The following is a 16,573-nucleotide window of genomic DNA, read 5'->3' as shown; positions in this document are numbered from 1 at the left end:
GTAATTGAAGTTATTGAATTAATTCTGTGGAAAACATTCGTGGCGTTCCTGCAGATGCCTGCTGTGCCAGAGGTGACTAGAGCTCACTGAAGTACATACTTGTTCCTCTATGGTTCTCTACATCCTTGCACATCAGGGCAAGGCCAATAGGATATGGGCAGAAATTATATGCTAGCCATTCCATGCTGGCTCTTAGAAATGGTCACCCTGATTTATTGCCTAAACTGGGAGACTGTTGAGAATAAAAGGAGAGTATATTAACCATCACACCAAATCAACAGGTATGCGCTGTGACTGCTGCAGGCAAACCTGTATCTATAGTCACCCAACTTAAAAACATCCTACGAAATCCCCTAGCCCTCTTCTCCTCCGACTTGGAGGCCGTGTAGCCCAGACAGCACAGTTACAAGCTGAAGGAGAGTTGTGGACCCCTCATTGGACTTTTATGAGAAATAAGCAAACTTGATTGCCACTGAGGTTTGGGGTTTATCTGTTAGCACAGCACAGCCTAAGCTATCCTGGCTCAGACAGCTACACTATGGCAAGCTTGTTCTCCCCTTGCTGTATTTCTGAATAGGGGACATTCCATCAGAGTAAGGGTTGGACTCCACTTAAAGGTCAGGTCGTTGACTCTCAGCAGCAAAGTTCCAGGAAGAAATGCTCTAACTGGGTACAAATGCTGAAGGTGGGTTGCCTCCTGAATGGCTGTGACTGATCTGCCTGTGGGCTTTTGACCTGAGATACTGAAATGAAAACTCCAGAGTTTGAACAATACTTGGCATTTCTTGATGCTTTTTCATGAAGGAGCTCAGCGAGCTTAACATCTGGCAACTCTAAACAGGGGGCTCTTTTTCAGAGCAAAGGCTTACAAAGAATGTGAACTGAAGTTTGCATTTTGTTCCTGGGACTTTGTTGGTTAGAGTGAAAGGCTGAGGGGCTTTGTTAGTCAGCAGCTCCCACTGCAGCAGAAACTAGAGCGCAGACCCATGAGCACCATGCGTAAGGAAACACTGCTCACGCTGAGTCCTTTGTTCCCATCCGTTTACATCGCAAGCATCTGCAAACTATTCTTACAATGTGGCCTACACTGACCAGCAATTTTTGATAGGAAGTCTAACAGAACTTGCAATTTACAAAGCAATTTCACATAAAGTATTTCTTTTAACTCTTTTTGGTATTTCTAACTTGAGCAATCAGCCTTTGTCTGTCAATATCCATAAGAAGATGTGAAGAAGGGGGCAAGGAAAGAGGAGAAGGATGGAGAGGAGGAGGAGAGGGAGAAGGAGGGGTGAATCAGGTAGAGTGGGATCCACCCCTGCGCCTCAGTGAACCTTTACCCCACACTATGTGCCAGGTACCACAACAGGCACTTTTGAGCTAATGATTATTATGTGGCCAAAGTAAAATATTCAATGTTCATAAGGATTTTTTGGTCCATCAAAAGCATGATTTAGGGCTTCCCTGGTGGCACAGTGGTTGAGAGTCCGCCTGCCGATGCAGGGGACGCGGGTTCGTGCCCCGGTCCGGGAAGATCCCACATGCCGCGGAGCGGCTGGGCCCATGAGCCATGGCCGCTGGGTCTGCGCATCCGGAGCCTGTGCTCCGCAACGGGAGAGACCACAACAGTGAGAGGCCCGCGTACCGCAAAAAAAAAAAAAAAAAAAGCATGATTTAATGGTTCTCCAGGGAATTAGCTGAGTGAAAAAATACCAATCCCCAAAGGTTACATACTGTATGGTTCCTTCAATATAACATTCTTGAAATGATACAATTATAGAAATGGAGAATAGATTAATAATTGTCAAGGGTCAGGGACAGAGGTGGGGTGTGAGAGGTGGGGGTGGCTATAAAAGGAGAACAGGAGGAGTCCTTGTAGTGATGAAATTGTTCTGTACCCCGACTTTATTAATGTCATTATCCTCGTTATGACACTGTACTACAGTTTTACCTTATATTATTATAATGTATTACATTATTATTTCTTAAAATTGCACATGAGCCTAACATGATCTCAAAACAGAAAGTTTAATTTAAAAAGGATGATTGAAAAATAATATTAAGACTACATCTATTAAATGTCCCTTTACTCTTTTGAAAATTAGCAAACATTCAGATAGGCCAAAAGCCACCAATGCAGAGAGTTACGAATGATCAAATGAAGAAATGACTCATTTCTCATTTTTTTTTTTTTTTTTTGCGGTACGCGGGCCTCTCACTGTTGTGGCCTCTCGCGTTGCGGAGCACAGGCTCCGGACGCGCAGGCTCAGCGGCCATGGCTCACGGGCCCAGCTGCTCCGTGGCATGTGGGATCCTCCCGGACCGGGGCACGAACCCGCATCCCCTGCACCGGCAGGCGGACTCTCAACCACTGCGCCACCAGGGAATCCCGATCATTTCTCATTATTTTAAGGCAGGGAAAAATAAAGATGGCCACAATGTATTGGATGCTTACCCATGGCGTCGACAGGCACTGTATCAGACGTGTCACATACTGTTTCTAATGCAATCCTACATGAGGAGAAGCTATCACCAATGGACAGATAAGGAGCTGAAGCAGAGAAGGAAAAGTGAGTAGCTCACGGTCACACCATCAACGGATGGTGGAACCAAGAATCAAATCATGTTTTGATCTGCTGAGAAACGTTGCTTCCGAGACCTTCAACAGCATGTAATTAACCTGAGGTCTTTAAGGACTAATGACTTGTCCACAAGAGCAACAGTGGGGCTCCAGCGTGTGCCGAGCACTCTTCCCACCGTGCTGTGCTCTCACAGGTGGTTGAGAAAAGAACATAATGGTACCAGCTACCTGAGATACAGGAGAAATAAGGGCAAAAATCTCTAATGACTGGTGTCCAAAGTATTAACAAAGAAAATGGGTAAATTTACACCAGTTTCTCCTTTGTGGATTTATTTAAATCTAAAGAACATTGGTCTGGAGAATTTCAAAAGGCTTGCCAACTGACTGAGAAATATGAGGCCAAAATCAACATCCTCCTGAAATGAATTATAACGCCATTGTTAAGGGTCCAGATTTTTAATCAAGACAAAAACGTTTCGCAAAATGCATGAAGTGAATGAAACTAAGCACTTGACTCAGTTTTCAGCAAGACAGAAAGCAATGTACAGATCTGCTAATAATACCCCTGCCTCTCACTTCCTTTGAAGTTATACAAAGTGACTAAACTTCAGGAAATTGTCCCCTTGATTCTGAAATACAGCTGTACCCAGAATGAAGCCAGGCTTGCTTTCTCAAGCATTGCACACACTTCTTGCCACTTTTACAGTAAATACACAATATCAGGTTCATGACTATATTTTGGTTTAAATTATATCCAAGGATCATTATACCCCCAAATAGCACGTCTAACAATAGTGGGACCAGTGCTTTGAGTGCAGAGAACACAAAGGCTCTCAGTTCCTGGATGAACGAGAGCTATTGCACCTTGACACTGTTGCTGGCAAATCTCCGAGAGATGAGCATTTTGAAAACGCTATAAACAGCTTAGCCTTTTCTTAGCATTTTGAAGAGCACATTAATAGCCTAGCCTTTTCTTAAGGGCTTTCTTTTTCCCTTAGCCAAATTTGACAGTCGGAAATGAATAGTGAAGCGGATGGAATCAAAGTCAGAGCTGTGTTTTAGAGGCAGTGTGGAACTGATGTCATTCGGCATTGTCTCCAAAAGAATATAAGAATATTAAGTGGATGTCTCATGAACTTACATACAAAGGATACTCTTCACTTGAGGACAGAATAATAATGTCTCACAGAAGAAAGATGTAATGCTTGATGCCTGTAAAATCTATTCAGACAGCTCTTGGCTGGTACAAAAAACAAAACAAAACAAAACAAAACAAAAAAAAACAACTACAACTTTCAACTGAAAGAAGTTATATTACTGAATTAATTTTTTAATACTTAGTAAACTACAGAATTCCTTGTTCCCAATGCTATAAATGACAGTTCACAGCCAGTATTGTCATTGTCACCATTTGGGAAGTTTTGTTAAAAAGAAACCAAGGGGCATAGGGTAATGTAACAAAATTAGCCAAAGGAAGTTAAATAGCCTACCCTCTAGGACTTAACAGCTTAAAGGAAGATAAATAGCCTACCTTCTAGGACTTAACAGCCCCCCCAAAAAGTGATGTGGAAGCTATCCCACATAAATTGGGAAACATGCAACTCCATCCAACAGCCAGAAAAACTGCATAGCTTCTTTCAAAGGGAACTGAGAATCCACCTAGTTTTTCCTATGTCCTCTGGGTATAAACACACTCTGCAACTCCATAACAGTTACCTAGTATATTTGGGGACAGTTGCTGACTAATTTAAAAAATTGGCTAAGCACAGAAGAGTGTGGCAGGACATATTTAAAGTGATGAAAGGGAAAAACCTACAACCAAGATTACTCTACCCAGCAGGGATCTCATTCATATTCGATGGAGAAATTAAAACCTTTACAGACAAGCAAAAGCTAAGAGAATTCAGCACCACCAAACCAGCTTTACAACAAATGCCAAAGGAACTTGTCCGTGCAGGAAACACAAGAGAAGGAAAAGACCTACAATAACAAACCCAAAACAATTAAGAAAATGATAATAGGAATACACATATTGATAATTACCTTAAATGTAAATGGATTAAATGCTCCAATCAAAAGACATAGACTGGCTGAATGGATACAAAAACAAGACCTGTATATATACAATCTACAAGAGACCCACTTCAGACCTAGGGACACATACAAAATGGAAAAAGATATTCCATGCAAATGGAAACCAAAAGAAAGCTGGAGTAGCAATTCTCATATCAGACAAAATAGACTTTAAAACAAAGACTATTACAAGGAACAAAGAAGGACACTACATAATGATCAAGGGATCAATCTAAGAAGAAGATATAACAATTACAAATATTTATGCACCCAGCATAGAAGCATATCAATACATAAGGCAAATGCTAACAGCCATAAAAGGGGAAATCGACAGTAACACAATCATAGTAGGGGACTTTAACACCCCACTTTCACCAATGGAAAGATCATCCAAAATGAAAATAAATAAGGAAACACAAGCTTTAAATGAAACATTAAACAAGATGGACTTAACTGATATTTATAGGACGTTCCATCCCCAAACAACAGAATACACTTTCTTCTCAAGTGTTCATGGATCATTCTCCAGGATAGATCATATCTTGCATCACAAATCAAGCCTTGGTAAATTTAAGAAAATTGAAATCATAGCAAGTATCTTTTCTGACCACAATGCTATAAGACTAGATAACAATTACAGGAAAAACACTGTAAAAAACACAAACACATGGTGGCTAAACAATACGCTACTAAATAAGCAAGAGATCACTGAAGAAATCAAAGAGAAAATCAAAAAAAGCCAAGCAGCCTAGTGCCCCTCAAATGTATGACTTTTAAATCTCATTGTGGCCCTCAATTCTTCTACTTTTTCTTGGTCAGCTCCTTGCTCATCACACTCAATGACTGTGAATATTCAAGATCTTCATCTCTCTTAGAAGATCATACCCTCAACCCTTTACCCCACTCCAGTCTTAGATGAACTTGCCTCTACTTCATTGAGAAAGTGAAAACCACTGGGTGTGAACTGCCCCCGCTTCTCCTATCCTTCTCTCACACACTTACTCACATCCCTTCCTGCCCTTAATCTGCTGCCCCAAGACCTACAGAAAGAGGTGTATTTCCTGTTTCCAGGCAACTATCTCACTTATGCTGTCAATATCTTTCTGTTTCCGGCCCACTCCCTTAGGCCTTGCTTCATCATTTGTCCTTTTTTCTTCTAGACAGGCAAACTGCGCCCCTCCCAACTCTTTGCCCTGTGCACTGCTGCTGTCCTAACACCCACCCTTGACTCCTTGCCTCCTGGGAGCTGCTCCTCCACCCTCTCCAGACTCCTGTCCCAAACCTTCTCAAAGATTTATCTACACTTGCAACCTTCCCTTTCTCACCTCTCACTCCTCAACACCCTGCAGCATCTGCTCCCTCTTCTAATCAGACATGCACTGGGTGCCCTTTAGTTAAAGATGCAGATCCCGGAGGTAAGCAGATCTATGGTTGACTAGTGCCTCCTCTACTTACAAGCTGCAAGAGCTTGGGCGTGCTGCTACACCTCCCCATTTCTAAAATGGGGATAGTAACAGTAACCGACTGCATAGGCTTCTTGTAATGTTAAATGAGATACTGGATTTAAAACACTGGACAGTGTCTTCACATGCCATGTGCTCAATAAATATTAAAATTACTACTACTATTAGTAAGATTTACAGTTTAATGATTATTATCATTAGTGTTTGTCAGGTACTATAGTAGGTCTAGCTAAAAACTGTGAACTCAAAAAATATCCTACTAAACTCATGCAGCCAAGAAAAACTACTTTGCAATCTCCTCTACAATGTGTCCTTTCTCTAGGCTTAGGGTCACCTTTTCCACCTTCAAAGCAGGATCTGCTCCTAGGACTTTCCTCTCCATACTGAGTCTGTATGACTCAAATCAGTTCAATACATACATACACACATGTACACACACTACAGATATACGTAACACACACACAGATACACCTACTACACACATACACACACACACACATATTAGGTAAATTCACATGTATCATGTGAACCAATACGAAAGTATTTAATTTAGCTGAATGCAGGAACTTAAACCTGTGCTGCCTTTACAGCAACAAAAGTATCTACGCCAGTGTTCTGCGTGCAGCTGGAAGTCAAAAATTACTGATGAATGGAGTTGTATAGAACGACTCCCCACAGGCGGCCACAGCAAGAGAGGAAAGAATATTTCTAGCGTCATGTTTGAATCCTACCTGACAACTTGGCAACTGCAATAATCTGAACCTATGTAGGCAATGAAAGGATCGCTTCATTGTTGGTGCACCAGAAAGTACACCTAACGGTCATTTACATTCTGTAACTAATCACTAAGAACATTAGCACGTAGCACTCATTCCCTTCCTTCACTTCCTTGCTATCTCAGGTTATTTCTGTCACAAGTTGTGTGTGGCAATATTTATTTTAATTACGAAGAGGCAATACAGGCAAAGGCAATTATAATAGATATGTTCAGTAAGGAATTAAACTGAACAGGAAGATCTCATGCCAGTGACAAAAGAAGGCATGTAATTTTATTTAGACAAATTTACTTCTTCTTTATTTTAACCATTTACTTCTTGGAACCAGCCTGTAAACGCCCACGCTCCATCCAGCACTACCAGGTGAGTCTCGCTCTCAGTGGACGTGCTAGCGTGGGATTCAGGTGAGTCTCGCTCTCAGTGGACGTGCTAGCGTGGGATTCAGGTGAGTCTCGCTCTCAGTGGACGGCTAGCGTGGGATTCGATTGGAGGCACCTTCTCTTGGACCAGTGATTCTTTCACGACTGTGACCTCTTGTTGGGATCTTGTACCCTGACCTAATTCCTCTAGGATTCAACAATTATTTACATTACAAGCAAAGAAAAGGACTCCTGGTTTTCTCTCTCTCTTTAACACTGTTACTCTCCTTTTCTGTCAATATTTCAAAACAACTTTGGATCTTAAAAATCTGTTGAAATGAGTTGGCTAGAGGATGAAGAATTCATACATGGAAGGCAGGACCATGGTAGGGAAGATGATAATGAAGATGACATGATGAAATAGCTGATAATTATTTAACATTTATTTGTACTAGACCCTAATCCAAATACTTAACATACATTATTTACTTTAGTCCTCACAACTGCGAGGCATTGTTGGCATTATTACCCCACTCTACATATGAAAAAACTGAGGCTTAGGGAAGTTAAATGATTTGCCTCAGGTCAAACAAGATCCAAGGCTGGGATTCCAACCCAGGTCTGTCAGGGGCCAAAGCCCATTAATGTTATAAATCAAGTGTCTTAAAATAACAATTTTTTTCTGTGACCTATTTGTAAATCACAGTTTGTTCAAAACTAGATTTAAGCTTGATTTTTATTGTCAATGGTCTGCTGCAGTAATTCTACATATTTCCATAATAAAAAATTAAGTTCCTCATTTAAAAACATGGGAAAAGAACATGAATGGCCAGATGAAAAAAAAATTTTAAGCAAATGTTAAATTTCAGGTATTTAAAACTAAAGAGAATTTAATTCAAGAAACAATAACCAAGTGATGTCGTGTACAAGGCACTGTAAGAATTCAAAGATTAAGATAGCACCACCCCTGCTCCCGAGAAGCTAATGATCTAGTGGGAGGGACACAGTGTAATGTTTCAGGTCTTCTCCTAAGAGAATTCTTCCCTGACCACCCATCTAAACTGTTGCCCCATGCCCTGTTATTTTCTATCACAGGGATCAGAATACTTTTTTCTGTAAAGGGCCAGATAGTAAATAATGTAAACTGTGTGGGCTATATGGTCTCTGTCAAAACTACCGAGCTCGGCTGTTGTAGCTCAAAAGCAGCTATAGACAACTGGTAAACAAATGAGCATGGCTGTGTTCCAATAAAACTTTATTTACAAACAGGCAGTGGGCCATAGTTCACAGGCTGCAGTTTGCCAACCCTACTCTAACATCTCACTCTGTTTTTTCCTTCATAGCACTTAACAAAATGCAGAATTACCTTGCTTATTGATTTATTTACTATTTCTCTCCAAAAACAAAAACAAAAAAACGGCAGCTCCGAGAGAGTGAGGTCCTTGTTGCTTGTTCACAGCAGGCTCTCTAGGGCCTAGAAAGGAGTTCCTGACACATAGGCAGTTCACTCTAAGTATTTGTTGATTGGCTAAATGAATGAACACCATTCCACAAAAGGAGAAACACAGACTGCCAACAAAGTAGGAACTATATTTGGCTTTACTATTAATAAATATAAAATAATTGAAAATGTCATTTTTCACTTGTCAGACCTACAACAGTTAGAAGAAGAGGAGGGGGACGAGAGGGAGGAAAGGGAGAAGAGGAGGAGGGAGGGAGAGAGCAGAAGAAGGAGGAGAACTAGTGTGGGTGAATACACAGGTACACTGGGCCTCTCACCTACTGCACATGGGAGAGAAAACTGGTGCCACATTTCTGGAGGCCATTTGCAATTATATACCCAAATGTATAAGCCCATTCAAAATGGGCAAAGGATTGAATAGACATTTCTCCAAAGAAGATATAAAAATGGGCGATCGGCGATTAAATTAGTCATTAGGGAAATGCAAATCAAAATCACAATGAGATACTACTTTCCACCCATTAAGATGGCTATTATCAAAAAAGAGAAAGTAAGTGTTGGTGAGTATGTGGAGAAATTAGAACCCTCTTGCACTGTTGATGGGAACGTAAAATGGTGCAGCTGTTGGGGTTTTCTTAAAAAGTTAAACATAGAATTACCATATGATCCACCAATTGCTAAGTCCACTCCTAGGTGTACACCCAGATACTTGTACACCCATGGTTATAGCAGCATTATTTATAGGAGCCAGAAGGTACAAACAACTCAAATGTCCATCCACAGAAGAGTGGATAAACAAATGTGGTATATACATACAATGGGATATTATTTAGTCTTAAAAAGGAATGAAGTACTGATACATGTTAAACATGGAAGAACTTTGAAAACATTGCACTAAATGAAATAAGCCAGCCACAAAAAAACCAATATTGTATGATTCCATTTATATGAGGTACCCAGAATAAGCAAATAGTAGAACAGAGATTACCAGGAGCTGGGGGAGGAGGAAATGGGGAGTTATTACTTAATGGGTACAAAGTTTCTACCTGGGATGATGAAAAAATTGCGGAGATGGATGGTGGAGATGTTTGTACAACATTTTGAATGTACTTAATGCTACTGATGTGTACACTTAGAAATGATTAAAATTGTAAATTTTACATTATGTATATTTTACCACAATAGAAAATGTATACAGATCTTCCTTTACTTATGATGGGGTTATGTCCCAATAAATGGGTAAACTCATCAGAGGCTGAAGATATCTTAAGTCAAAAATACACTTAATATACCTAACCTACCAAACATCAGAGCTTAGCCTAGCACACCCTAAACACGCTCAGAACACATACATTAGCCTGCAGTTGGACAAAATCGTCTAACACAAAGCCAATTTTATAATAAAGTGTTGAATAACTCATGTAATTTACTGCATACTGTACTGAAAGTTAAGAACAGAATGGCTGTCCGGGTCCCGAATGGTTGTACGTATGTGGATTGTTTCCCCTCATGATCATGAGGATGATGCGAGCTGCAGTTCACTGCTGCTGCCTCACATCACAAGTATTGGACTGCATATTGCTAGCCAGGGAAAAGCTCAAAATTCAAAATTTGAAGTATGGTTTCTACTGAATGTGTATTGCTTTCATAATATCATAAAGTCAAAAAAATCATAAGTTGTAAGTCAGGGACTTACATTGTAAGTCAGGGACCATATGCATATACTTTTTACTCCAAAATCCTATTCCTAAGAATTAACTCTGAGGATGGGTGAAACAGAAGGGTGAAATACATGTTCTAGAACCCATCAACCTCAAGATCCATGAATAAGGATCTAGTTATATAAACAGAGCCTGACATGACAAATACTTAAAAGAAACTATTATGTAGGCATGAAATAAGACAGGGTAGACTTTTCACATAAAAATATCTCCATAGCATTATTGTTGAATGAAAAAAAAAACAAGTTACAGAATGCTTGTGCAGTATGATCCCACTGATATAAAAATTCATAAGTCTAACTATACATGAAAAAAATTTGAGATATTCTCCAAAATGTTAATAGTGGTTATTCCCTGAATGGTGAATTTGAGATGATTTTAAGATTATCCTCTCCACAACTTTCTGTACTAGTTGATTTTTTAACAAAGAATATTTCTAACCAAAATAACATGCTATTATAAACTAATGCTTAGCACTTTTCATATTAATTAAGGATGGTTAGGCCCTTGATACTTTCATAATAGATGTTTTCTGTATTTCCATTTCCATAGCAACAACAATACTTGTTAGAGAATCACATACAGTTTTAAAAGAGATGCATACCTCAGATAGCGGAGTTGCCTCTTCATCAGGCAAAAACAAAGATGCTATTTCAGAGCAACATTCAATAATCATGTTCTAGAAATAATAAGACAATATAGTGAGGTTGATCTTATTGGTAAAATACTAGATATTTTAATTACATATTAGTTATTTCATTTGTCTCTTGTTACATCATTCCCTAACCCTAATTCCCAGGATGAAACTTAGAGGGATTCAGAGGTCACAATCTTTTAAGTAATTAGGGTTATTTGAAAAGATACAAAATAGCCACAAACTATAAGATTTAATGACAAATAATAAATTATTTTAGGATTCTTTCCCTGCAAAATTCACAATTAAAATTCATGTGTTAGAGAAGAACAAGTAAAGTAATTCACACCAGAATAAGATTTTGGAAGATCACTTTTCTTCTGAGAAGAGAGCCCTGGAAAAAAGAGGTTCAGATCTGAGAAAGGGTTTAAGCAGAGACGGACAGCTGGGAATCGAGAAAGAAACGGAAAGAGAAAATGAAGACGAAGAGAGAGTTGATAGCATACGTGGTCTACTGCTGAGGACACTGCCGCAGCCCCTACTGTTTGGACGCAGCGTGTTTCTGTGTGGACATCTGACCCAAGGAAGATCTACCTATGGGCAGGGTTGAATCAATCAGATTCTCCATCATTGTAATTTCATATAAGGAAGGACAACAGAAGAGAGTTATCATCAGGACTGGCCGGATGAGCTGAGAGGTCGCAATACGGAGTTGGAGAAGGCACCTAATGGGCTAGATGTAACATGAGTGAGCAGAAACAGAGATAAATGAGAACTGACACCGCCTGTGGGACTGAGTGCAATCTTGGCTCCCGACTGTCGAAGTTTCACTTTCTGTGGGGCCCACTGTGTTTTGTCCCCAGTCCTTGGTTATGCACGAGCTTACTTACCATGCCCTGCCAAATACTGCCTCCTTACCAAACCTACTTCATTTGAGCTAGCATAAGTAGTTTTTCTTTACTTACAACTAAAGGAGTCACGATTATAAGACTATCAGACACTATAAAACTCTTAGAGGAAAACACAGGAAGAACACTCTTTGACATAAGTCACAGCAAGATCCTTTTTGACCCACCTCCTAGAGAAATGGAAATGAAAACAAAAATAAACAAATGGGACCTAATGAAACTTAAAAGCTTTTGCATAGCAAAGGAATCCATAAACAAGATGAAACAACAACCTTCAGAATGGGAGAAAATATTTGCAAATGAAGCAACTGACAAAGGATTAATCTCCAAAATATACAAGCAACTCATGCAGCTCAATATCAAAAAAACAAACAACCCAATCCAAAAATGGGCAGAAGACCTAAATAGACATTTCTCCAAAGAAGATATACAGATTGCCAACAAACACATGAAAGGATGATCAACATCACTAATCATTAGAGAAATGCAAATCAAAACTACAGTGAGGTATCACCTCACACTGGTCAGAATGGCCATCATCAAAAAATCTACAAATAATAAATGTTGGAGAGGGTGTGGAGAAAAGGGAACCCTCTTGCACTGTTGGTGGGAATGTAAATTGATACAGCCACTATGGAGAACAGTATGGAAGTTCCTTAAAAAAACTAAAAATAGAACTACCATATGACCCAGCCATCCCACTACTGGGCATATACCCTGAGAAAACCATAATTCAAAAAGAGTCATGTACCACAATGTTCACTTGAGCTCTATTTACAATAGCCAGGACATGGAAGCAACCTGCGTGCCCATCAACAGATGAATGGATAAAGAAGATGTGGCACATATATACAATGGAGTATTACTCAACCATAAAAAGAAAGGAAATTGGGCTTCCCTGGTGGCGCAGTGGTTGAGAGTCCGCCTGCCGATGCAGGGGACACGGGTTCGTGCCCCGGTCCGGGAAGATCCCACATGATGCGGAGCAGCTGGGCCCGTGAGCCATGGCCGCTGAGCCTGCGTGTCCGGAGCCTGTGCTCCGCAACAGGAGAGGCCACAACAGTTAGAGGCCCACGTACCACAAAAAAAAAAAAAAAAAAAAAAAAAAAAAGAAAGGAAATTGAGTTATTTGTAGTGAGGTGGATGGACCTAGAGTCTGTCATACAGAGTGAAGTAAGTCAGAAAGAGAAAAACAAATACCGTATGCTAACACATATATATGGAATCTTAGGGGGCAAAAAAAAAAGGTTCTGAAGAACTTAGGAGCAGGACAGGAATAAAGACACAGACGTAGAGAATGGACTTGAGGACATGGGGAGGGGGAAGGGTAAGCTGGGACAAAGTGAGAGAATAGCATTGACATATATATACTACCAAATGTGAAATAGATAGCTAGTGGGAAGCAGCCGCATAGCACAGGGAGATCAGCTTGGTGCTTTGTGTTCACCTAGAGGGGTGGGATAGGGAGGGTGGGAGGGAGACGCAAGAGGGAGGAGATATGGGGATACGTGTATATGTATAGCTGATTCCCTTTGTTATACAGCAGAAACTAACACACCATTGTAAAGCAATTATACTCGAATCAAGATGTTTAAAAAAAAAAGTATAATGAACAGGGAATACTTCCTGGAGAAAGGGTCATATAAACTGAGGTATGAAAGAGTAGTAAGACTTCAACTGGCAGAGAATGGGGACAAGGGCATTCCAGATGGAGCAATGAAACAGCAGATATTCAAGAAACATAAAGAACCTGATACGGTCTTTACTGCTGGTGTGTATAGGAAGCATGGTGGTGAGAAATAAGGCTGAGAGGTGTACTTATAACAGGACACGTAAACGTAAGGAATTTGGATTTTGTTGCTTAGGAAATTGAGAGGCACTGGACTGAGGGGATAATGATCTGATTGCTTTAAAAAGACAATTCTGGGGCTTCCCTGGTGGCGCAGTGGTTGAGAGTCCGCCTGCCGATGCAGGGGACACGGGTTCGTGCCCCGGTCCGGGAAGATCCCACATGCCACGGAGCGGCTGGGCTCGTGAGCCATGGCCGCTGAGCCTGCGCGTCCAGAGCCTGTGCTCCGCAACGGGAGAGGCCACAACAGTGAGAGGCCTGCGTACTGCAAAAAAAAAAAAAGACAATTCTAGCTACCATGTAAAGCTGAACTGGACTAGGAAGAGAAAAGAGAAATTAGCTAGGAGGCTACTCAAGCTGTTTGGGCAGGAAGTGATCATGGCCAGAAGTAGGGCAGCTTCCATGGGACCAGAAAGGATGGAAGGCAGGCAGGACATCCAGCACTGACTGGGGGACACCATCTTCCTATGACGAACTTTCCAGGCTCCTGGTCCACTTTACTAGACAGAGGGGAACACACATCCTGGAGTACATTCTTAACGTATTCTCCTTATTTATCCAAATTTCTATATTTCTAATTGCGTTCTTAGGACTGGTTAAAGTATGTTTTCTTTCTATACAAAAGGTTTCAATAATAGCTGTGATGGGTTACTGTCATGATTTCATCAAGAGCTATCAAGCAAAATGACACTGTCTGTATCATTAATCATTTCCATAACAGATGAAGACAGCCATGTCACCTGATAAATGCCTTCCATGGCTTGTCTCAACATTTATCGAACACAAATTTCGCCTCAACAACGTTCTGTTTCTTTGGCATTATTTGAGGTAAACCACATACACACTTGGGAAACTGGCTGATTCGATGTTGGGCTGCGGGAAACCTCCCGTGACCTTGCTGCCACAGAAATGAAGACAAGGAAAGCACTGAACTCAACAATCCCAGGCAGAAGGCGGTTGGAGGGATGGTGCAGTTGGCAAGGGGCCTGGGAGGGCACAGAAGGACCCCTGCTCAATCTCTGTCACTTTCCCTTAAAGAGGAGCATCTGTTGATTTGATGAGGGACAGGCTTCGGAGTGACTTCCAAAATAACAGAGCCAACATTTTGACTTAGTTGAAGTCCTCATCATTGTTCACCCATTTTATGGGAAAAAAACCTTCCTAAGTTGCTTTCCATCCTCCAAACTCTTGCTTCCTTCATCCGTCCTTCACATGCCATCAGGGTTATCTTAGCAAATTTCAGGGTGGATCATGAGATGCTCTTCCGGGCATTGCTCCCAGCTTTTCCTACGGCCCATGCCCAGCCCTGCCTTCCCAGGGCCCTACATTCACCCTGCACTCTTGCCACCCTGAATACAACATCCAGCTCCATGACTTCACCGCTCATCTCTTGCTGTATCCTCAGTCTGGAGTAAGTGCTCTCCATAGGTCTCCAACTAGAAGTTGGTTACTGGGCTAGATATCAGAGAAGACCCCTGAGCAAAGGAATTCAAAGTCAAGAGAGAGGAAGAGACACAGAAAGAGATAATGACCAAAACAATAGAGTCAGGGCACAGGGTGCAAGGAAACATGATTTTTATTTCAGTCTACAGGGGCTATAAAATGCTACCTGCGCTACTGAAGCAAGCACAAAGTCTAGCTCAACCCTTTCTCTTAACACACACACACACACACACACACACACACACACACACGCACACTTATGTGAATGAGATTTTTTTTAATGATAAATTAGAATAGTTTGCATCAACAGCTCCACCATTGAGAAAGAAGGATATCAGCAACCTTGCCTTTTTGTATAAGTGTAGAATACAGATAATGGGGGAAACAGGAAAAGGGGAAGGTGTCAGAGAGACTAAGCTGAACTTCATAACGAAGAGCTGAACCAGATTCACTTTGTTATAAAGCAGAAACTAACACACCATTGTAAAGCAACTATACTCCAATAAAGATGTTATAAAAAAAAAAAAGAGCTGAACCAGAGCGGGAAGGGGAGAGGAGTCAAAACACTCCATGCAGACTGAGTTGGAGGGAGAGGTTTAGGAGCCTGAACCAATGAGGCAGAGGTTGGAGAGCTGCCACTGTGAACGTCAGAGAGGCACTAAGAGTAAGGCAGTTGGGAAAAAGGAGATTACAAAGAAGTTATGCTGTATATGATGAAAGGATTCCCTCTCAGATATTCTTACGAGAGACTCATAAGAATAAGGTTTAGATTATTTTCAATGGTTTTGAACATTATATTGATGTTTCTTTGAATGCCAGACTTTGCTTGCTAAGAGAGGGCCACCGGGCAGCTGGGCTCATTATGAATTACATCTGGGTACCTATGGTCATACTCACACAGTGATTAAGCTCCTCCTGACAGGGACCTAATTGTGCTGATTTCAGTATGTCCTTATCTCCTCAAGCCTGGAAAATTTTTGCACGTAACGGTTTCTCAAAGAGAACGTGTTATTTGATGCTAATGTTCAATTGTATTTTGTTCTATGTTTTCATAGTACTTTGATACTGGGGATATGTTGACCATATATAATTGCCTGGTACAATCCGGGCATCCCACACGTGTTTGCTGAACTCATCTTAGGTGACTTGGTAAATATATTTTAGGCTTATCATATCAGTATGTTATCATTCCAAAAAAGGTGTTTGTGTCATAAAATCAGAATGGTTTGCACCTTTTATATGCTTTAAAACACCTGATATGCTCTGAAGATACCCCATAAAGCTGTGAATGACAGGTTAAAACAACC

The 16,573-nt window shown here is 40.8% G+C and overlaps 1 protein-coding gene across 1 annotated transcript in view; it reads right to left on the bottom strand.

Moving 5' to 3' along the window:
* Positions 1 to 16,573, bottom strand: part of CFAP54 (cilia and flagella associated protein 54) — a gene marked incomplete at its 3' end in the record, with an annotated part of 303,390 nt that overhangs the window by 11,078 nt on the left and 275,739 nt on the right. Inside the window, exon 67 of the mRNA XM_082850839.1 lies at positions 11,037 to 11,111. Coding sequence (XP_082706965.1) covers positions 11,037 to 11,111 — 75 coding nt within the window. The remainder of the gene's footprint in view (positions 1 to 11,036; positions 11,112 to 16,573) is intronic.

This window comes from Leucopleurus acutus (genome assembly GCF_964270905.1).
Source record: "Leucopleurus acutus genome assembly, chromosome: 11".
Classification (NCBI taxonomy): Eukaryota; Metazoa; Chordata; class Mammalia; order Artiodactyla; family Delphinidae; genus Leucopleurus; species Leucopleurus acutus.
This window is presented reverse-complemented; position numbering and strand designations above follow the sequence as displayed.